We start from the raw sequence: 23,724 nt of genomic DNA, 5'->3' as shown, positions 1-23,724 counted from the left end.
ATTTTTATGTTATCCAATCAGACGACTTGTTCGATTGTCAAAGGATAAGAAAAATATGCGGTTATTCCAGGACTCGAACCCGGGACCCCTCGCTTACAAAGCAAGTGGCCTACCGACTGAGCTAACCTGCTATCTGATTCATTACGACATAAGAATTGTAAATATCAAAAGTCAATGCTACATGTAGATTTGCAAGATGTTGTAAGCTAGGCTCTGATTGGCTAGCGAAAGAGCCGTCAGAACGAGGCAATGAATAGGTCGTTTTCAGATCCTATGCGTAGCGTAATATAGGAGATGTACTTTAGTCAGATTGTATTTTTAGTGTCTTGTAGTTTTGCTGAGTTCGTGCTTGTGCACTGTTAACTATTTATACGGGCGTGTTACTTTCATCAATTCGTTTTTACTTTAGTTTTGGAAATAAAGCTCCAATATGAGAAGACTCAAACATTTGCAAACCTAGAAATCTAAATAAGTTTGTAGTGTCACATACAAATTAATCTACACATTGAAGCATTTTACGCTCGATCCAGCGTAAAACCGTCTTAAACTCCTAAACTGTTCACTCTCATTTTGCCTACATTTCATTAATTACTAAAATGTAATATTTTGAAATGGTCACACTATGTTTGAGTGAAATGTTTCTTCAGGAATATGACATATTATGAGCATAGATAAATCAGCAAGACTTTGTATCATAAACAATAGGTTAACAAGTATTTTGTTAGTGTACACGGAGATACCGTGAAGTCCTTCGTAGTTACCGGGATAGTGTCCGTCAAATAACCTTCTGAAATCTTTGAACTGATCTGCATTTACCGATTGAAAAATAACATTGACTGACAACTAAAAATAAAAGCTTTTTAGGCATAGTTAAAGTGGGTTTACGAATTTCATAAGCTTTATTTCAAACGGTGAGGTGCTCCTCTCGTTATGAACACTAACGTTGTTGTAATAATAAAAAATATTTTATATTAGTTAACTTTATCAAAAGTCCGAGAACTGTTTTAAGATAATGTTTCAACCGTACATTCTATTTAAATAGAAACCCAGCTTAGTCAAATGACCCTGACAAAAATTAGCAAACAAAGCGCAAAGGCGGTATACATATCTAGGCTTATATCACTCTCTCGCGTCAAGCTGGCGGTGTAATGAGATGCAAACAATAATAATTATATATTAAGCTATATATATCAAGATGATTATGATGATGATGATGATAGCAAAATACGTCGAAACACTAAAAAGCAGGGACAGAATCTATGATCATGTGATTTTGTTTTTAATCATCTTTTAGTGGACAAACTTATATCACATTTGAAAATATGAAGAATAGTATCTTCAAGTTGGCCAAAATCGACGATGTATATTATATTCCATCGTTTTATAGTTAAAAGTTCTATTCAGTTTATGATTTTTGTTGATTTAAAGAAATATGGCCAATGCTTTTATTAAAGTGAAGTGGAAGATTATATAAAGGTCTATAGAATAGAATAAAATTTCATAAAGCTTCATCACTACGGTCGCTACAAATACTGTTTGTTTATAATGTTTGACCTTTTTGTTTCTGTAGGAATTAGCTGTAAGAGGACTGTTTTGTTCCATAAACATGTCTTAATGTAGTTCGTAAACATGCGTGAAAGGTTATCGAAACATATGAGACAAAAATATAACATCAGGAATGGTATTATATCTGTTTATGACATATTGGAAAATGAGTTCATATGTTCTCTTTCTGGAGTGTTTATGCAGGGACTGAAAAAACTTCTGATATATCACTAGTTAATTTCATCAAGACGAGATTTGTTAAAGGGAACACCTTTAAGTGTTTATTTTGCTTGTTGATTTCATCTTTGGAACCACGGGCTCAAATTCGTATTTCAAATTTTATTCTTGCTGATCTATAGTCTAGTGTAGAAGAGCTGTTGAATGTTCATCAGTCCGCCCAAATAATTATTTATCTTAATGAAGAATGATAAAGTACACCTGATTTATGCTCATGAATTTTTATTCGAGCGGTTTAAAAGCTTTTCGTGTAAATTAATAAGTAGAAGTTTGCAAAGCATCAAAGTTGAGTTAGAATTAAACTTTCTTAGCACTACCTCTCTATTCTGTTAACTTTCTACTATAATTTATATCAGAATGAAAAGCGTAAATGCTACGTTACAATAACAAATCATTCTGAAATCCGTAGATCAAAACGGCAAATTTGTATGAACAGCTCATTGTCTACTTAAGAAATAAATTATTGGAACATATTTATTATTTCGATTCTAACAATGCAAATGATTTGTATTTTACAGTACTACATTTTCAGCGTAATACGTCATTCGGATCATATGCAGTTACAATTTACCACCATGTTTAGAAAGTGTTGCATAGCCATTGGAACGTATAGATATTTGTTCCTTTTTTATTAGAATTTTGAGAAGTATTCATAAACTAGTTATCTAACAGCTCGCAAATTATTTATGAACAGAATAATCAAATTAGGTAAGTTGGCCCCGTGTTACGAATTACAAGCATAACTTTTATATGACGTCACATCATTATGACGTCATACTTTATGTCATACATTTATGACGTCACCACTGAATCATAATTAAGCTAATTGAATACGCTCGTAGGGATCAAAACGTGTTTTACCGTCCTACACGTAAGTCAGTATGACATTTTATCATAATGTTGTTCTTAACCGTTTGGCCCCGGAATAATTCGTATATAATGGAACAGAAGTAGAAGTTCTTACATCACAATCATAGGGGGTGAAATGTAACAGCCAACCATATTTTATCGTAGATTCATGTATAGGCGATTTTAGTAAATCTAGTTCTAACATGGCCATTAAATTACATATGTCACAATTGACACGTAATTATATTTAAATACATTCCACCTTTAATATGTTAAAGCTTCCTGTGATAGTTTTAAAGCTGTACGGGTCAGTGTTATAAGTTTTATATAATTTTACTCTTCACTTTAATAAAAGCATTGCCCGCCCATAATTTCAGGATCGGTTGATTTAAAGATACTACCAATGTTATACGAAAATTAGAAACAGAAAAAAAAAAGAATAAATTAGAAACCAGAGAAAAACAAACTGACACAAAATTTGTAATTGGAAACTGAAAATTCTACGGTGGGAGGGAGGTCTGGACTCCCCTGTCTCACCCCCACCCCCCGCTGGAACCGCCAATGATATGTACTTCAAACAACAACAGTCACCCTTTGTCATCAGGTGACGTCACATCACTAAGGTCGCGGTATAGCTCAATAAATGTGATAAGGTTATAACACACTAAATAGTTGTTGTTCTTTATTCTGTATAAAATTGACCTAATTCCATTGACCGCAGCACACATCAGGACCCATTTTAAATTTCTGTAACCTACATTTTCTTGAAGAATATTGTCAGTACAAACTAAAAATCAAAAGAAATGTAGGGGTCATGTTTGATGCAAGAAAAATAATTTCAGTCAAACACACAAACTGCAAAATCAGGTAAAAAATGAGACCCCAAATTATACTGGTGGTGTATGATCTACGTTTCCATGAAAAATTTTGTAATGTTGTTATTTTATTACGAAAATGCTACCTACATGTCAAGCATAGATCTGTCATGTGATTTTAGCAAAAAAATTGCAAAGAAGATAAGGAAAATAGCTCTACAGAGCAAAAAAACTGAGGACTATTTGTATCCGCCATTATGCGACTACCATTTTTTTCGCGCCATTTTTCTATTTAGTGTCTGTATGCCTATAAGGAAAACTTTTTTCTCTGACACTGTGCCAGTTTCATTTGAAATGTACAAGAAACCCAAATGCATGAAAAAATACAAGGCTTTAGCTTGATGTCAACAGTTTCCAAGGTTTTACGGCATTTTCAGTACCATAAGACAAAGCATCAGATTTTGTCAAAAATAGCTGTCGCGACATAATTTTGAAGCAGTTACCCTAAATGCAGCCTTGTTTTGCCCTGTTTTGACAGTTTCTGCTCTGATGTGCATGCAAATTACACATTTAAACTGTTAAATATGTTCACTTATACCTCTGATGGCCAGAAAATAGCAATCAGTAGGCTATAAATATGCAGTTTTTGAAAAAAAAAATACACTCAAAACAGTGAAAATGTGATATTTTTGGGTTTTATCCTCATTTTCAACGAAATTGCAATAAATTTGTCATTTTCTATCAAATTCTAATCAAAATAGCCCATTTCCACCATCATCTGGCCAGATTTCAATTTTTACCAATGTCATCTTATAGGTTATAACACACTAAATAATTGTTGTTCTTTATTCTATATAAAATTGACCTAATTCCAATGACCGCAGTACACATCAGGACCCATTTTAAATTTCTGTAACCTACATTTTCTTGAAGAATATTGTCAGTACTAACTAAAAATCAAAAGAAAAGTGGGGGTCATGTTTGATGCAAGAAAAATAAGTTCAGTCAAACACACAAACTGCAAAATCAGTTAAAAAAATGAGACCCCAAATTATACTGGTGGTGTATCATCTACGTTTCCATGAAAATTTTTTTAATGTTGTTATTTCATTATGAAAATGCTACCTACATGTCAAGCATAGATCTGTCATATGATTTTAGCAAAAGAATTGCAAAGAAAATAAGGAAAATAGCTCTACAGAGCAAAAAAAAACCTGAGGACTATTTGTATCCGCCATTATGCGACTACCATTTTTTCGCGCCATTTTTCTATTTAGTGTCTGTATGCATAATCAAACTATCATAGGTTAAAGAATACTAAATACTATCCAAACATTAAAAAGACAAGTCTAAGTCTTTCTAACAGGAACACTCAAAAGTCAATAAACATCAATTTAAACGTTTTAAATGAATTTTAACATTGGCACTATTACAAATATACTCCTCAGGGAAGTGGACACACCTGATTTTGTGCAAGTAAACCACAAAGTCGTGGTCATAATTTATCGTAGCCTTACTCTTGTAAATAACTGAATATTTTCTATATTTAACATGTATTTAGAGGAGATGGCCAAGGGGCACCCATCCCCTCCTGCCCCTTAAAGTCTGTTGAGCTTTGACTTTTTAAATGCCTTATATTGATATGTCATTCATGTTTGTCTGTTAGCTGGAGCCTGGGCGGGACTTAATTTGAATAACTAATTAGGACAAATGCCGAGCAGCTCGTAGACGAATTGTAAACACTGTAAATATTTGCTTAATTAATAGATTTTTTGTTTCTGCTATAAATACCTGAAAATACGATTTTAATGAATATGGACAGACTCCAAGAAAACTGCACGTTAGAACGTTTTTCGCTTGCATGCGTAAAAATGGTCACGAACTTTGACTTAAAACACGGCGTAGGTGGCGCAACTCAACTATCGCGAAATTAGTGATGATGCGAGATTAGTGATGGTGAGTATCGTATTTCAGAAATAAAGAAAAATGATGAATAAAGTAGATGGTAAAAACTCAGTCCTCTTCGTCGATTCTTATTACTTTGTCTATATTGTGATTTATGAGAGCGTGCCAGCACGCAAAGTCGACATTACTCATTATGGTTCTTTGACATGTTTTCGCGGACACTGGATTCAAAATTCGACATTCATCATTTTGGCGTATTGACATTTTAAAGCAAAAACAGGGAAAACATTTAACATGTATTTTCTCTTGGTTTCTAACTGGCGTGTGATAGCTCTCGCACCCGTACGAAAACGCCAATGCGTTAAAGACAGCTCCACGGAGACTAGAAGGCATCAGCTTCCATAAAATATACCACATAGATGATGAAATAAAACAGTGTCTACTTAATTAAAATATAAAACTACAAACGGACAAACTGTTTGGCAAATACTATTTATGTTAAGAGGTTTAATACCAAACTTTATAATTAACTGACAAGAAACCTGAAAGTACGACGGTTGGCAAAGTTTGAGTAACACAAAGGACAAAAGTTTTTAAGACTTACTAAAATCTACAATTCACAAATTCAACAAGAGTGCCAGAATGCCACAATATACGACCGTCATGTAAATGTTACAGTAAACATATTCTGTATAAGTTTGGTAGACAGTAAGCCCAAACAATTACATATCCAATTCTAACAACCAGGTTAAAAAGTTTCAAGAATAAGCTATTTATAGTATCAACAAAGGGAAGTAAGTCCACAAAGAATTTTTATTTTGTTTTTCTGAGTCCACAAAAAATCTCCTTACCAGGTAGAGATACCTTAAAATACACCTAAAATTTGAAAGTAACATCTACGTTCTACCACAGAAAAGTGGTCGTGGTTTTTCCATAAGTTAGGGAAGTTAATCTTAAGAAAATTCTAAGTCCACATAAAAATCCTTACTAGGTAAGGATTGGTCAAAATACGCTTAAAAATTTGATTTAACAGAAACGTAGTCTCCATTTTTCCCTACGTTGTTGTTGTTGTTGTCTTGTAGTTTCCGCCGTTCTTCTGCTCTTTCCGAGAATGAATAAATTTCATAAATATAATTTTACAGTCTATGTCTCTTACTAACAAGGCAGTCTGAAAGACAGCTAAATTCCCCGCCACTGCTATGGATAGTGAAAGGGTAAAACCTTTGATTTTAGCTGTGACCTTGACCTTGAACTGACATGGCTGACACATGAATTCTGCACAACGTCTTGATGAGGTGATCATTTGACCAAAGTTTCATGAAAATCCTTCAAGAGGTTTAGGAGATACAGAGCTGAAACCTTTGACCTTCAGTTGTGACCTTGACCTTGAGTTGACATGGCTGACTCATGAGTTCTTGATGAGGTGATCATTTGACCCAAGTTTGATGAAAATCCTTCGAGGGGTTAAGGAGATACAGAGTGGACACCAAATGGAAGGCTCAAACCTTCGACCCTTAGTTGTGACCTTGACCTTGAGCTGGCATGGTTGACTCATAATTTCTGCACATCGTTCTGATGAGGTAATCATTTGACCCAAGTTTTATAAAATTCCTTCAAGGGGTTTAGGAGATATAGAGCGGACACGAAATGGAAGGCTCAAACCTTTGACCTTCAGTTGTGACCTTGACCTTGAGCCGACATGGCTAACTCATAAGGTCTGCACATCGCCTTGATGAGGTGATCGTTTGACCCAAGTTTGATGAAAATCCTTCAAGGGGTTTAGGAGATATAGAGCGGACACAAAATGGAAGGTTCAAACCTTTGACCCTAAGTTTTGATCTTGACCTTGAGCCAGCATGACTGACTCATGAGTTCTGCACATCGTCTTGATGAGGTGATTATTTGACCCAAGTTTTATAAAATTCCTTCAAGGGGTTTAAGAGATATAGAGCGGACACAAAATGGAAGGCTCAAACATTTGACCTTGAGTTGTGACCTTGACCTTGAGCCGGCATGGCTTACTCATGGGTTCTGCACATCTTCTTGATGAGGTGATCATTTGACCCAAGTTTAATAAAATTCCTTCAAGGGGTTTCGGTGATATAGAGCGGACACAAAATGGCAGGCTCAAACCTTTGACCTTGAGTTGTGACATTGACCTTGAACCGATAAGGCTACTAGGTATCACATCGCTTTGAGTGATCATTGACCAAGTTTCATGAAAATCCTTAAGGGGTTTAGGAGATATGGACCGGACACAATTTTGTTACGGACGGAAGGACGGAAAGACGGAAGGACGGAAGGACGGACGCAGACCATTCCTATAATCCCTCCGCCACGGCGGGGGATTAATAACTTATGCGACTTATATATTTATATATATACACCTATGTCGGCCATCAATTTTTAAACTAGGTCAAAAACAAAATGCCCGTTAATTAAGCTGGAGGACCATTTATTTTATTAGCCAGGCTAGATGCCCACTACTACTACTACAGGTGGTCTGGACTCTCAGCTGTATCAACTGCTGGATATAAGCCTGGGACCAGCGCTCTATGTCACATACAATGAACTTGCTTCGTCTGCAATTGAAAATGATTTGTTAGTGAAACATGCGTACAATTTAAACATGTCTGAATAAGAACATCTTCGTTGTTGCTGATAACATTAAACCAGGTTTCACCCTTAAGAATGTTTTTCTTTCAATTTCCCGAGATAAACCTTCCTAATGTTTTGAAAGTAATTGCAACAAGCCAAAAGGTGTTCTCTAGTTTCATCTTCTTCATTGCATAATTTGCAGGTTGCAGGGACAGTGTTCTGGTTAAATCTAGCAGTGTTACTCTGGAGTATGTATGTTCCATTAAGCAATCTGGTTTTGATTTCTGCTCGTCTAATTTCATGTGGTCTAGATTTCGTGACCTTCCATAGGTTGTGCGGACTACTGACAGGATCCTTTTATACCTGAAGATACTTTGTAGATGACTTAAGTGCAAGTTCCTCATTCCATATGTTTCCCCAGTATATATTTATTGCTTTTCTGAATGTTGTTTTCCAATTATCTTAATTGGAACGTCGCGAAGTAATTCTTCTGGTGAAGGTAGATAGTATTTTGCAAAAATATATCTGACATTTGAAGAGAATGAATACCTATTAATATCTGACATGGCAAGTTGTCTTTTCAAGACTCCATATTCACCTGATTCTGGTAATCTTGCTATGTTTAGAAAAAGTGATAGTGTGTTACTGTCTATAGTCAGTTCAACCGGTTCACCTCCAAGCAGTGTGTAAACAGCGTCATTTGACGTTCTATCTCGCAACCCTTGAAGTTGGCGATAAATTTTTCTCTGGTAAATTTCTAGTTTCTGAAGGTTTGTTTTTGTTACAGTTTGTACTTCAATTCCGTATAAAAATCTAGGTGTAACATATGTCCTCCATATTTTATATGTTGCTTTTGGTGACATTCCTTGACGTGCATGTAGACCCGGTCCCAGAAGCGAATATACTGTCTTCTGTGCTGCATTTATCATAGTGTCTGTATCTATTGAAGTCTTGTTGTTTCTGTTTAGTCCTAAGTGTTTAATTGATGACACGCAAGATACTGATTGGCCATTTAGTGTAACGTTTGGTGATTGACTTCCACGAACAGCAAGTATTTCTGATTTCTCAGGATTTATCTTGACTAATTCTCTTTTTGTATTAAAATCTACTATGTCGAGCATGGATTGTAAGTCTGCAGTTGGTGTTTGACAGTAATGCTGTGTCATCTGCAAATGTAGGGACTGCTACTTTTACGTTCCCGATGAATGCATCTAATCCACTGTCTTGTATGGTGTTGAGCAAATGATTGTGATATATTTTCTAGAGTGTTGTGGACAATTGTGCCCCTTGCTTTGTACCTTGTTTCAGTTCACAGACAACTGACTTTCCCATTTGATTTTCACTGTTGACTGTCTGTACAGATTTCTTAGAAGTAGCCAAAAAATTCCTTGAACATCACTATGAAAAAGTTTATTGAATAAAATCTCGTGATTGACTCTGTCAAACGCCTTTGGAACATCAAGGGTTACAAAGAGTAGTGGTTGTCACTCCCCTGTGATATTCAAATGCTTCAGTAACGAGAAAAGCTGCATTCATAGAAGAACTCTGTTCAGTAAAGCCACGTTGTAATGGGTTTTCCTGATTATCAAAAATAGCGCCCAGTCTTTTCTTCAGAATAGATTCCAATATTTTTGCAAGGATGTCAGAGACTACAATTCCTCTATAGTTATTTGTTAAAAATTTGTCTTTTCCTTTTTTTATGTATTGGTGTTAATATTCCACATTTCCGAGAAGAAGGAACATCAAGTTCTTCAAAGATCATATTAATTATTTCAGTTAATGAAGGCACTATTTTATATTTTGCTAGTTTGAAATCTTCACTTGAAATACCGTTAACATCCGAAGCTTTTCCCGAGTTTAAGGATTCAATTGCTTTCAGTACATCAGGTTGTGACACTGGTTCTAAATGTATATAATCATCCTTAACATTTCTTTCAATAATAATATTTTGTTCTTCTGCTAGTCGTACTTTAACATTTTTGTTATATTAAGAGTTTACTTATTTACTAACATCTGTCCCGTCGATTGCAATCTATATTTCAAAACAAAATCTCAGCTAAGAATAAAGTAACTGCCATTTTAGGCACACATAGGCATAGATTTAAGATGCCATATTGCTTGTCAGATATAAGCTTATTATTGGCCATCAGTATTTTTTGATGTGTTAATTTCGATCAAGGACATAGGTCAACATCTCCATCGGTGTGCATTCATAGTCTGCTGCAGCAGCTAGTAAGTGTTTCAGTTATTGTATTCACCATCATGAGACGGAGTGTCAAGCGCAAGAACCAGGTCCCTGGGTCTAAGGTCAAGGTCTCACTAAGAGGCCAAAGGTCAGATTCAAGAATGACTTTGTCCGGAGTATTTCTTCTTCATGCATGCAGGGATTTTAATTTAACTCGGCACAATTGTATTGAAATAAACATGATCATTCACGTATGTAAGAAGAAAATAAAACAAATATTTCATAAATAACTAATTAAATTAAGAACAGAGAACTTGGAGAACGTGTCAGCAATATTCTTGTTAACAAAACAAACATATTTTATAAAATGAATATGAATAATGAAAATGTACCCTCTTTTCAGAAATTTTGATTTTTTACTCTGAGGAACAGAATTTGCCCTTTTAATTCGGCAACGATATTGGAATGGACGCGGCCACATTTTTCACGAATACTTTGATCATTTCGCGATGATTTGTCGCGAACCGCCGTGGTTTGGTTAAAATCTTTAACTTGTAACGTAAAAAATCCAGCACATTTAGGCAAAGTATGCCAGAGACCATGTTAGACGTATGGTATGTGATAATGCAGAAGTCATACAAAAATTAAAACGGAAAAGTAGATACTTCGGAAAACTTAAGTAAGGAAAAAATAGCTAGAGTCACGCATCAGAAAGAAGACCAAGTACATTTAATTATATAAATAAATTAAAATTGGGGACTGGGTAAAAAAGGGAAAGGAGAAAAGGGAGAAGGGTCAGTAAGAAGGGAGAGGCATAAAAATGTTCCTACTGTTATACCAGTTACTCTTCTACATGTTTTATTGCCAAATAAAATAGATATTTATTCAACAAAAAGTACCAGATCACAGGTTCACAAGGTGTATTTGTAAATTTAATGTTGGAGGAAAATGTTCTTGTTTAATTACATGCCAAATAATCAGCATTTTCTCTTACAAATGGATACCAGTGTTTCTTTTATGAGATTATGTGGTACAGTAGTAAAAAGGGTACAAAATGTAAAGTGCTAATAACCAAACACTTGTAAACTTTATGTACTATTTTAATGCAATCTCCGGAATTCTGACAACAAAAGTTGTAAGCAAAAAATCAACTGACCGGGTTATTTCAAAATGACACACTTAAAAAGTTATGCATTAAGGTTTTTCTTTAGTTTGGATCTTCATAATTAATTGTCGATAAAAAATAATCCTATTTTTGGTATTATATTATGCAGAATATATAATGATTAATATGTGCCAATGGCTTATGAGCGAAAGAGAATTTTATCACACTTAAGACTGTATCATTATAAAGTGTTTCGCCTGTAATTATCAAGACTTGTCTTTAGTAATGTTGACTCAACCCTTACCCTGCTAAATTTCTATAATGAACTTGTCCATTTTTCAATTTGGACAGCACCATGAACTGTTAAAAGGGGTTCTTAACAAAAAGATACTGACTGAATGGCGAACAGTGCAGACCTTGGACCAGATTGCACTGATGGTCAGGCTGAACTTGGCCTGCACTGGTCGCAAAGGCAGAATTACTTGCGGCCAACAGGCCAAGGATTAAAGTCGCAACCCTAACGACATGTTTGATTGTAGATCTACTCTTGTGAAGTACAAAACACGATTCGAAAGACAGCATAAACAACAAAACATTTTGGCATTGATGAATAATATGCACATTTTACATGGTCTTTTGGAAATATGTAATACAGATTTTCACTTATCGTTTTATTCCTAAATGTCGTTTATATATTACTCATCCAAAACTGTGAATGATATCAAAATATTTTAACTGAACTTCCTGTGATGGTCCACACATTGTCTGAAATTTTAATTTTAAACGCAAGGATTTAAACCAGGATTAAATTTTAGCTGTAAACTTGAAGATTTTGTTTTCAACAGATATTGTAAAAACAATCATTTGTTCCTTCTTTTACAAAGATAAATCAAAGAAAAGTCGCATTAGGCCTAAAGAAGTAAATAAACAAACCTGCAATTTTCTCGCAATTAATAGTTGGCACAATTATATATACAGCTAGCAACAGTTGGTCACGTAGTTCCATTGTTTAATAACCAGAACGGATAATTGAAATTCCACGAACTTCTATCACTAAAATTCATAATTCTATACATTAATATTACTTAGGTGCAGTCGCATGGTCGCGAACTGGCGCCAGTTGCTCGGAATTGATCGGATATCAATTTTATTGGTAGCCGATAACAGCCGGAGCATTTTGCGGGGGTGACGGAATAACATCGCGTGCTGCAGAGATTGTTTGAATGTCTCTACAGAAAAACATTAATAACCGTTTATCTATCATATGATTTATGCCTGATCGAGCTTATAATTGGGTAATTATAGCAAATAATCACTTCTGTAGCAATAAACGTTCTAAATATGTCACAGCTTTGTCTGACACCGTTGAAATCAACTTTACCAGCCGGATTTAAAACATCGCTAAATATTTAACATGGAGTGATAAAGTGAACAATTCAGTAATCATAAAAGTGTCGTTTATACGTGAATATTTACATTCGCCATATTCTTTTCCATTGAAAATTATGACGGTCATTTTGTATGAACAGCAAAATAAAAGGCGCAAAAGTTACGACAACGCTAACCACTGTTCTGACGACGTCCGCGTATAGTCAAGGAAAACGTTCCTTAGATGACGTCGCATTATTCCATTTGATGAACAGAATGGCCGGGATGCCAATTTTAATGTTAAATGCAAGAAAATGTTTGCAATTTATAATAATCTTGTTTACAGATGGAAAGGAAATATAATGTAAGATTTAGTTTTAACCATATTCTATTGCTCGGTTATACATGCAAGTAGATACATAGAATTACAAAAATACAAAAGCAAATGGGTTGGGCAACAAGTTCTAACAACATTACATTAAGCCCTTCCCAGCAGTGAAAAATTACAGAAAAATACTAGAATGGCGACACAGAAATTGTTTACATGTATATGCAGTAATAATTAAATGTTATTTGTCATTTAATATTAGTTTGAAAGGTACATGTTTGAGAATGTGAACTAAAAAATGTACAATTTATAAAGTAAAATTACTGGTATACTGAAGCAAAGGTACTGAGATCCCTACCGGTCTCTATCCACGGCGTCGTGCCCAAGTTACTGAATTCCACCTGGTATTAATAGTGAGCTACAGGGTTTGTTGTTATAAGTACTCTGACCACTTAATTTGTGTTGTATTGAGATAAGTTCAATCATTCTGTATTAAAACGTTTTGTCAGTTTGATAAATTTTTGAACAGCTTCAAATCGTATCGTAGGTTTTCGCGGCCAGATAGTAGAAGGTTAATATTCAATGGATGATATGGTCTTGTTTCGCGGAATAGAGTAATTCTCTGTTCCTTAAAAAGCTTACAGTGGAAAAAATAATGTTCAGCGTTTTCAGTATTCGAACCACACTGATAGTAAGAATCTTCTCTTAGGTGATTTCTGAACAAGTCATCATTTAAATTACTGCATTTGTTTCTTAGACGAGCATGCAATACTGATAAGTTCCTTTGACCATAGAGAAAATGTTTTGGTACCTCTGTCGCTTTATATTTTTGTTTTAATTTTGATTTGAAAATATTTAAAGAAGGAGAAGTTCTTATTTCCGACTCGAGATTATTCCATAATTCAGTAGAAGACGGTAAAAAAGATGTATTAAACAACTGAGTACGCCTTGCTCATGTTGTATAATTGGTATTATTTCTCAAAGGATAATGGGTTGTCTCGGATATCATTGGTGGAAATATATTTGCTAAGTATTCAGGTGAAAGGCCATTTCTAGCTTTATAAACAACGACGAGCTTTTGTATTTTGCGTCTATCCGAAAGAGAAACCCAACCAATTTCCTTTATTAGACGTTCTGTAGAAACAGATCTAATTAAAACCAGTGACGATTCTGGCAGCCTCGTACTGTAGTTGCTCAATTGATTGTTTTTCATACGCGGTACATCCGTCCCAAACAATGGACGCATATTCTAATATAGGACGCATGTAAGATATATAAATCTGACATAAAGTAGACCGTTTTAATTTAAATTTTAATGCTCGCATTGAACTAAGGACTTTTGACGTTGATATGGTTATATTATTAATATGGTCATGCCATTTTAGATCATATGAAAGTGTTAGGCCTAAATGTTTATGATGTTGGACGAAATCAAGTGTAATATTATTAAACATGATCGAGGGTTTATTCTCTTGATTAGAGGAGAAAAACATTACTTCTGTCTTGTTAGGGTTAAAATTAACTAGCCATTGTTTCGACCACTTATTGATTTTTTCTAGATCGGTATTGAGATCAGCAATATCGTAAACGTATACGAGAAATAACAGAGGACCGAGGGTGGAGCCTTGGGGAACACCCGCTGATATACTTAGAACATTAGAACTTTCATTTCCAACAAAAACTGACTGCTTACGGTTTGAGAGATAATCTTTAATCCATCGAAGAAGTTCGTTATTTATGCCATATTGTTTTAATTTAAATATTAATCCTGAATGCCAAACTCTGTCAAATGCTTTAGATATATCGCAAAATACAATACACGTGAATTGTTTTTCTTCATAAGAGTCACTGATCTGGTGATAGATGTCGATTAGCTGATAGACTGTTGAATGGCTCGGAAGAAATCCGGATTGTAATGGATATATCAAATTGTTAGAGTACAAATGATTATATATGTGTTTGAACATAACTCTTTCCATTACTTTTCCTACGCAACTTATGAGAGAAATTGGTCTATAGTTTGAGGGAACGTTCGTATCACCCTTTTTAAAAAGAGGCATGACTTTAGCTAATTTCCATTTATTTGGGTAGAATCCTTCATGAAGAGATCGATTGAATAAAATACAAAGAGGATGACAAACACTATTTCGCGTTTCTTTTAATATTCGATGGCTTATTTCGTCTGGCCCTACAGCTTTATTCAAAATTAAGTTTGAAAGGATGTCTTTGATCTCTGTAGACTGAATAGTGAAATTAAGCATTTCACTATCGGTTTTAGGAATAAAGTTCGGCAGTTGCGTGTTAGATTCGTCTATAGTGGAGACTGAAGTAAAATATTCGTTTAAGCAATTAGCCTTTTCGTCATCTGACGAGTAACATAACTCGGTATCATTATTTTCTGCAATGAGAGTCGGTATACCTTTACAGTTGTTAATAGTGTCTTTAATAAGCATTTTTACAGTTTTCCAGTAAAATTTTGGATCATTTGATTTTGCATCTTCTAAGGAAAACTCAAGATTACTAAAAAATAATTCCTTTGCATGTTTCTTTAAATTATTCACTTTATTGCGTATGCGTTTGTACAAGTTCCAATCATTTATCGATTTAGTTCTAATTGCTTTTTTCTTTGCTCTATCTCTTTTTCTAGAAGTCCTGCGTATATCAGAATCGTACCAGGGTCTATCATGTTGACGGATTGTAACAAAACTTGTTGGTATACATTGTTTTACAAGGTTCATTAGTACAGTTGTAAATATTTCGCATGCTTCATCGACAGAATTAATATTTAAGAAAGACCAGTCAGTATTAAATATCAAATTGTTAAGTTCATCAAAATTAGCGCGTTTATAATTCCATACTCGGCGCTTATAAGTTGTAAAATTCGGTTTTTCAAAATTTATAAAAATATAGGGACCGTAATGGTCACTAATAACACTAGGAGTATGTAAAATTCCAAAGTTAAAAACGTGAATATTATTAGAAACTGCAATAGGATCTAGAAGCGTTGACGCATTTACAATAACATTTTTCAAGTCGTTTAATAAAAGAATATCTTTAAATTTGTGATTATTACTGTTCAGTTGGTCCTCGTTAATATCGCCAGCGATCACAATAGTATCGCAAAAATCTAATGCTTTTTCTATACATGTGTTAAACTTTGTCCAAAAATCTATATGGGCGCTCGGCTGTCTATAGACTGTGCAAATTAAAACTTTTTTATTCTTATGTTTCAGCTCGACCCAAATTGATTCTTGTAAATAATTCTCAAAAGTCGTATAATCGTTTTGAACGTAATACTTCAGATATGTAGATAAGGATCCCTCCAGAATGGCAAGAAACATCTTTCCGATAAAATGAGGAAAAGTGATCTAATTTTATATGTTCATTCGACACAGCGTGATCAAGATGCGTTTCTGTAAAGCAAAGCACGTCAAAATCTAACCAATTGTCTTTTATATATTCTATTTTGTTTCGTATACTTTTTATGTTTTGACTATATATGGATAAACAGTTTGACCCCGATTCATTATTAGGACCGGGATTTGTTTTCAACGTTCCCGCTGATGACCAGTAATAACATAATATTAGAAAAGGTTGCAAAATTAAGACACAATAAATCGCTCGCCGCAAACTGTACAATAGAAACGTGAATTGTATTTACACCAACGAAAGAATCGAAGAATTCATTACAAATACTTGAGTGTAAAAATGAAATAAGAAAATAGACAATCCTTAAACTCATCATTACCAACGGTATCAAGTGGCCTAACAATAGTATACTTAGGGGATATGAGTAAAATGTACTTGTCTTACTACAACCCTGCAGACCGTTATAAAATAAGCCTATCGCCACCCGCCAAGCAGTTACACAATTACCTATTTGGATAAAGAACACACACAATTAGTAGCATGGTAGGTGGCGGCAGGATTACATTTATGAAAGCATGGACTATAGCACAAAGACTCGAAACCAATGACCTAGTGACACGCCTGAATACAGATCTCAGTACATCAACACAATTTACAAACCAAACAAAAATGAAAAATGTGTACCTCATGATTGGTCTAACAGTACTGGAGAGTTACGTATTGGGCATGAAAAGCCTATTCTTACATTACAAAAGAGAACACACTATAGATAATATAATCCGAGCGTAAAAATAGATCCCGGTAATATTACTAATAGACATTTGCGAATTAATCCGATACCGAATCCGAGATTGTAATCCGACATTCATATTGTTTTTTGAGGGATAATCTCAAAACCTTTATGTGCTATAATTTAAATCAGTCAGAAATATCAGCAAAGTGTTTTTGTTTGTTTGTGCTGGGTTTAACGCCGTTTTTCAACAGTATTTCAGTCATGTAACGGCGGGCAGTTAACCTAACCAGTGTTCCTGGATTCTGTACCAGTACAAACCTGTTCTCCGCAAGTAACTGCCAACTTCCCCACATGAATTATCAGAGGTGGAGGACTAATGATTGCAGACACAATGTCGTTTATCAAATAGTCACGGAGAACATACGCCCCGCCCGAGGAACGAACTCGCGACCCAACGATCCGTAGACCGACGCTCTACCTACTGAGCTAACAGCAACGTGTTGGTCGATTTAATATGATGTTTTTAACTTGAATCTATTGTTTTTAGTAGTTAGAGCTAACAAAAAATTGTTGTTTCTTTTTCCGGTAACATGCTCAAAAATTTGGGCAGGTAGGTCGGTAATTTTGGTGTTTTTGATAATTTTCAATTGAGTTGGACCTTTCAGAAATTATTTTTGTTTTATAAAATGAATAAAAATAGGAGAGTGTGCCTTTAGAGCATCAGTAAGTTGAATTCTAACATCACTGACCATGTTCAAAGCATGTTAAATATTCTCAAGGGCCATAAAACATTTAGGTTAGATTAATTTGTGTAGGTCGGGAAACCAGAAGCACACATTTTTTCTAGGCCTCATAATGTTTGGTCATTATGAAATTTGGTTAACACTATTCTGTTAAGTGTTAAGGAAAAGCCACATGTCTCAGACGCTATGACCTATTATCCGTGGAAACAAAAAGGGCGGACAGTAGGCATCATTCCGTTCGTTATTAAGTGAGTTCATTGTTAAGTTTTAAATAAGAGATACATATTATCCGGATACCTTTGCAGTTCTGTGGGGCAAATAAAAGATGTTTCTTTTTTAACTCTTACGGATCTTTACGTCATTATATATATAAAAAATAATTTTCTAAATAGGTTCAATGAAGAATTTTGCAAAACACGAAAACGTGTTATAATTACATTCTTATTTCTTTCACAGATAATCCTGGACATATTAAGTTCACCTATCATGCCGTATTGGAGGTGTATCTGTGATTATGAGATGTCCATCGTACATCCGTCATCAGCCCCCTTACTTATTGTTATGAGCATCTTTTCCTTAATCAAAGAGTCAGATTTGTCCAGACATAACAGAAGAAATTATTGTACATGTTGTAGGTGCTCTTTCAATACATGAAATATTGGGTCATCTATGCAGAGTTGAGATGGCAAACGAAATAAAGAATTATTCTCCTTATTTACTCCCCTTTCAACACTTAGTCTACTTAAAAGCAATGTTACCTTCAACCAAATTTCATTAAGTCCTGAATGCAAATTACTTGTATAGAATATTCGAATCTTTCAGATTTTCTTATTATACATGGCTGTTGTGCATACATTTTTATTGGGTGGCCGTCAGATCATTGGCTATGTTAAACATGGCCTTGAGGGGAAAAATGGTTCCCATATAATTTATAACCATAACGGATTTTTTGAGAATCGCCTTTTACAAGACTGCTAAGCTGATTTAAATATGTTTCCATGGGAACGTTTCTTTTGTGAGTTTAAAGAATGTGACTGCCAGGGCGTGGAGCTGGGTTTCCTAAAACAGCAACAGAGTAAACTTCTGAGATCTTCTTTGACCCATTTCCCCACCCTAAAATCGCCGGAGCACAAGTAATTTGACATTTTTCTGTGTGAAAAATATAAATGTGAATTTTATCTCGCTCGCTACGCTCACATAAGTAATTTATTGTTTGTTCTGGATGATATATATAAAATATGCATTTTTCTTGCTTGCTACGCTCGCACCAAAATCTGACAAGTTTCCGTGAGCTCCTATAACGCTCTTTACCATTTCTACGTTAATAGCCCTTGGTAACCCTTCCACAAAAATGATTATGTGAAGTTTCAATCAAACGCCATTAATACTTTCCAAGTTATACTCTGGACAAACGTGTGACGGACTGACGGAAGGACGGACAAAGCGACAACAATATGCTCGCCCTTCAGGGAGCACAAAAATATATAATTAATAAAAAACTAGAATGTGCCTGTAGGACACAGGGTGTGCCCCCACTTGTATATTTGTCACAAATAAGCGGAAATTATTCAAATGTTTGCAGTCATAATGGGGTATAGCCTAAAAAAATATTTATGAAATGGATTCATTATTCTATACCATATACTTCTTGAGCTATGAGCATCACAAACAAAAAATCCACTATTTTGGCTATTTCAAGGGCCATAACTCTGTAATAAATGCTAAAATTCTCAAGAAGAATGCCAAATGTGCAAGGTCACATTATGATAAAGACTCAACTTCACTCAAGCAAGGTTTCATGAATTTACATTAAATACTTTTTGAGTGAGGTAAATAATTAGGTAAAAATGTGCATTTTTTTTACTATTTCAGGGGCCATAACTCTGGAAATAGGGGGCGGACCCAGATGAAAAATATGAGGTGCGCAAGTTCATATCATGATAAAGATTCATGCAAGGTTTCATCAATTTATATTAAATACTTTTTGAGCTAGGCGTGTCACAAGGTGAAAATGTGCATTTTTGACTATTTCAGGGGCCATAACTCTAGAAATAGGGGGCGGACCCAGATGAAAAATAAGAGGTGCGCAAGTTCATATCATGATTAAGACTCATGCAAGATTTCATGAATCTATAATCAAATACTTTTGAGCTAGGCGTGTCAAACGGTGAAAATGTGCATTTTTGACTATTTCAGGGGCCATAACTCTAAAAATAGGGGGCGGACCCAGATGAAAAATATGAGGTGCGCAAGTTCATACCATGATAAAGACTCATGCAAGGTTTCATCAATTTATATCAAACACTTTTTGAGCTAGGCGTGTCACAAGGTGAGAATGTGCATTTTTGACTATTTCAGGGGCCATAACTCTAGAAATAGGGGGCGGACCCAGATGAAAAATAGGAGGTGCGCAAGTTCATATCATGATTAAGACTCATGCAAGGTTTCATGAATCTATATCAAATACTTTTTGAGCTAGGCGTGTCAAAAGGTGAACATGTGCATTTTTGACTATTTCAGGGGCCATTACTCTAAAATTAGGGGGCGGAGCCAGACGAAAAATAGAAGGTGCGCAAGTTCATATCATGATAAAGACTCATGCAAGGTTTCATTAATTTATATCAAACACTTTTTGAGCTAGGCGTGTCACAAACTTCGTACGGACGCACGGACAAGAACAAATCTATATACCCCCACCACTCATGGGGGGCACAAAAAAAAACAGCTCAACCTTAGAATGTTAGTCAAAAACCATTTTTATCATTTGAACCACTAAATGTTTTGAGAAAGTCCCTACAGTATACCTGAAGTCAGATTCCGATTCGGCATCGGATTAATTCGCAAATGTCTAATAGCACGAAGTTTGCGTGATAACAATATGCTAATAACTAAAGGTATATTACCCTACTAAAAACATAATTTACTAACTGAGCAGTTATTTTAAGATTTACTTTGTTTCAATATTATGCAGATTGAATGTCAGTAGCTGTTGAAGTAATAAAGAAAAAAATAAGATTGTAGATGTATAATATTCATAAAACAAAGATGGTAGTAGTATAATAATAAAGTGTATTTCTTAATGAGACATTTAGAAATGTTTATAGCTGGTGAACTTCATGTTAGTATTACAAGGAATATGAAGTCGATTTTCAGTGACACATTAATAATCAATATTTGATCATCAACAATACAACTTAGGTTTACAAAATTAAAAGCGGAAAACACATTAAGGGGGAAAAAGATATATAACTTCATGTTAGTATTACAAGGAATATGAAGTCGATTTTGAGTGTCACATTAATTATCAATATTTGATCATCAACAATACAACTTAGGTTTACAAAATTAAAAGCGGAAAAACACATTAAGGGGGGAAAAGATATATATTATAAGGTATGTACCTTTAGTAAGTTATCCGTGATTAACAGAAAAGCTGACCTGTCGAATTTGACATACTTTTTTATACAATTACATATCGCTGTCAAATGAGGATATGAACTGAAAAAATTCGCATACAGCTCTAGAAACAAAAAATGGGAATATTTGTGTGGAAATATTTGATTTGGCGTAATTTACAAACTCTGTAAAAAAGAACAGTTAATATTGGATTTACAAAAACAACAACAAAGAAACAAACTGACATGCCGCAGGATAACACTTTATTGATTTTCAGGTAAGTGATCTTTTGATTACCAGGGGCGGTAACTTTTAATAAAAACCACTGTCATGTGTAAATATGTGGTAAGTTTCGTGGCTAAATGTAGGGTAAGAATGGTGGATAAAAAATGAATTTCTATCAAAAATGATTTACAGGAATTACGCAAATTAGATTTGTAAACTACCTCGCAATAACGTTGGTAATTTAGGACAGTCGTAACATTTTAAAGATTTATACAGTCAAGTTCGTCTAACACAGTACATCACATTTTCTTTAGTCTACACTGCCTTCGGTGCTTACAGCTGATGACATTGTAAATGGGTTGCCTTTGTCCCATGGATTTTGCATCATTGGATCAGTAGGATCTGGTAGTAGGTCATCAATGTCACTCATATTTTTTATAAATCGCACCTTCCTTGTTACTGGTTTTGTAGAGAATACGTTCATCACTGGTCCAAAAGCTGTCGATATTTTTATTTTTCCTAGCGAATTCGAGCTGCTGAACAAGGACTTGCCTTTTCCGTGTCAGATCCTCTGTAACAAATACCTTGAATGTGTCAGATTTATGACCTTTCAACTGCGATTTTTTCATATATACCATGATTTTAGTTTTCCAGCCCTTAAACTAACATATAATCTGTGCATATCCGTCACGTACTGGCCCAATGGTGTGTGAACGTTCAATGTCTTCTACACTTAGTGGCGGTTTTAAATTCATCTTGTTATTACAAATGTTTAAAACAATTTGATAGGTGTCTAACTGATTTTTTCTGTCAGCTTGTTTAGGTTGTGTTGAATCGCTGCTGTAATTCGAAACTGGCAGTTTAGCAGCATCATTTGAGCAATGGAGATCTGGTGAATTTATGGGTACCCGGTGAAAACGGAGAGATGTTCTCCTGCCATACTGCTCTAAGTCATCTAAACTTTTTTCAAGTGAATCTATGCGCTCCTCTGCCTCTCTAAGATGCATTTTTACTTTACGATTTTCTTCACGCACTTCTTGAACAGACTGTTTTTGTTCATCCAACTTCTTATTCAAACTAGATAGACCTTTGCTTTGTGCATCTACTTTATCATTTATCGGTCGAAGCATAGATTCAAACACAACAGTTAATAATGGCACTAATGCTGCTGAAATTGCTTCCATTACCTCCTTATTAGTTATACTAATTTGTTTTAGCTCGATTGTGATGGAAGCTTCAAGCTTATTGTAACCACTCTCGAGTCCGCTTCCTGGAAAAACCAGTACTGGTGTCATATGAGAAGTCATGGTCGTGACCCCAGTGGGGCTCGAACCCATGACCCCTGGATTGAGCGGCCGACACCTTAACCACTAGACCACCGCTCCCCTTTTTACCTCCTTATTGCAAATAGCAGACTTGACAAGGTCACTCATGTTTATATCATTACCTTGGAGACTATCCTTTGGATGAACGTTTGATTCTGTCGTCACATCAGGAGAAAATAACTCTTTCCGGCGGGTGGGGTTAGGTGAATTTACATGGTCACCTTGGGGTCCATCGGACGGGCTAATTAATTCACTAATTCGACGTTTTTTACTCACTTCTGGCGTTTTAAAATCCCTGTTATCCTTGTTATATGCCATTGTTCCTAACAAATTAAGTGTTCACTGTAAATATGCTAAATATAATGTAAATGTAAGAAATGAATATTTTTTCCGGAATTCATGCAAAATGAAAGACCAGATAGGATCGTCAAATTAAATATGAATAGCTAGCGCGATTCATGGATTTGCCGATCCTGTTCTGTCGTTCATTTCGCATGAACACCGAAAAATATATTTCATTTCTTAAATATTTACATTCGCCCTATTCTTTCCATTGAAAATTATGACGTTCATTTTGTATGCACAGCAAAATGAAAGGCGCCAATGTTACGACAATGCTGCTAAGTGATAACGTGTCGCTGTTTTAACGACATATTCGTATAGCCTGGGAGAACGTTTCTTACACGACGTCGCAATTGTTCTGCCAGTCTGGTGACAGAATGACCGGGAAGATGATTATAATGTTAAATGCAACAAAATGTGTGCAATTATAATATAACTTTGTTTACAAATGAAAAAAATATGTAAATATAATTCTTATGTGACTAGCAAAGTTTTAATGATCACAACGATATATGTTGACGACGTGATATTTAGCGCCATGTACGCATCGAGAAATAGCGCTTTCAAATTTGATCAAATATTTTACTTAAAAACATGTTTAAAACGAGATATGACATAGCATTACTGACTAAATTAATTTACACAAACCCAGAGTT

At 34.9% G+C, this 23,724-nt stretch overlaps 1 protein-coding gene across 1 annotated transcript; it reads right to left on the bottom strand.

The window, feature by feature from the left end:
* Nucleotides 1-21,716: 21,716 nt before the first annotated feature.
* Nucleotides 21,717-23,080, bottom strand: LOC123545791 (uncharacterized). Its single transcript, XM_045332097.2, has 2 exons — nt 22,796-23,080; nt 21,717-22,588 (listed from the first exon to the last, which is right to left on the bottom strand). The coding sequence occupies exons 1-2, from the start codon at nt 23,042-23,044 to the stop codon at nt 22,064-22,066; spliced, it is 774 nt and encodes a 257-aa protein (XP_045188032.2). The 5' UTR covers nt 23,045-23,080; the 3' UTR covers nt 21,717-22,063.
* Nucleotides 23,081-23,724: the final 644 nt, after the last annotated feature.

Source organism: Mercenaria mercenaria, chromosome 1, assembly GCF_021730395.1.
Source record: "Mercenaria mercenaria strain notata chromosome 1, MADL_Memer_1, whole genome shotgun sequence".
Lineage (NCBI taxonomy): Eukaryota > Metazoa > Mollusca > Bivalvia > Venerida > Veneridae > Mercenaria > Mercenaria mercenaria.
Note: the sequence above shows the minus strand (reverse complement) of the source record. Positions and strands in the feature narration are given on the sequence as shown.

Bases quoted from the DNA above. Each gene is read 5' to 3' on its own strand.
- LOC123545791 (XM_045332097.2), bottom strand. From the start codon at position 23,044: ATGGCATATAACAAGGATAACAGGGATTTTAAAACGCCAGAAGTGAGT. The intron at 22,589-22,795 runs GTAAAAAGGGGA...ACTAATAAGGAG, and splicing joins CTGCTATTTGCAATAAGGAG to GTAATGGAAGCAATTTCAGC.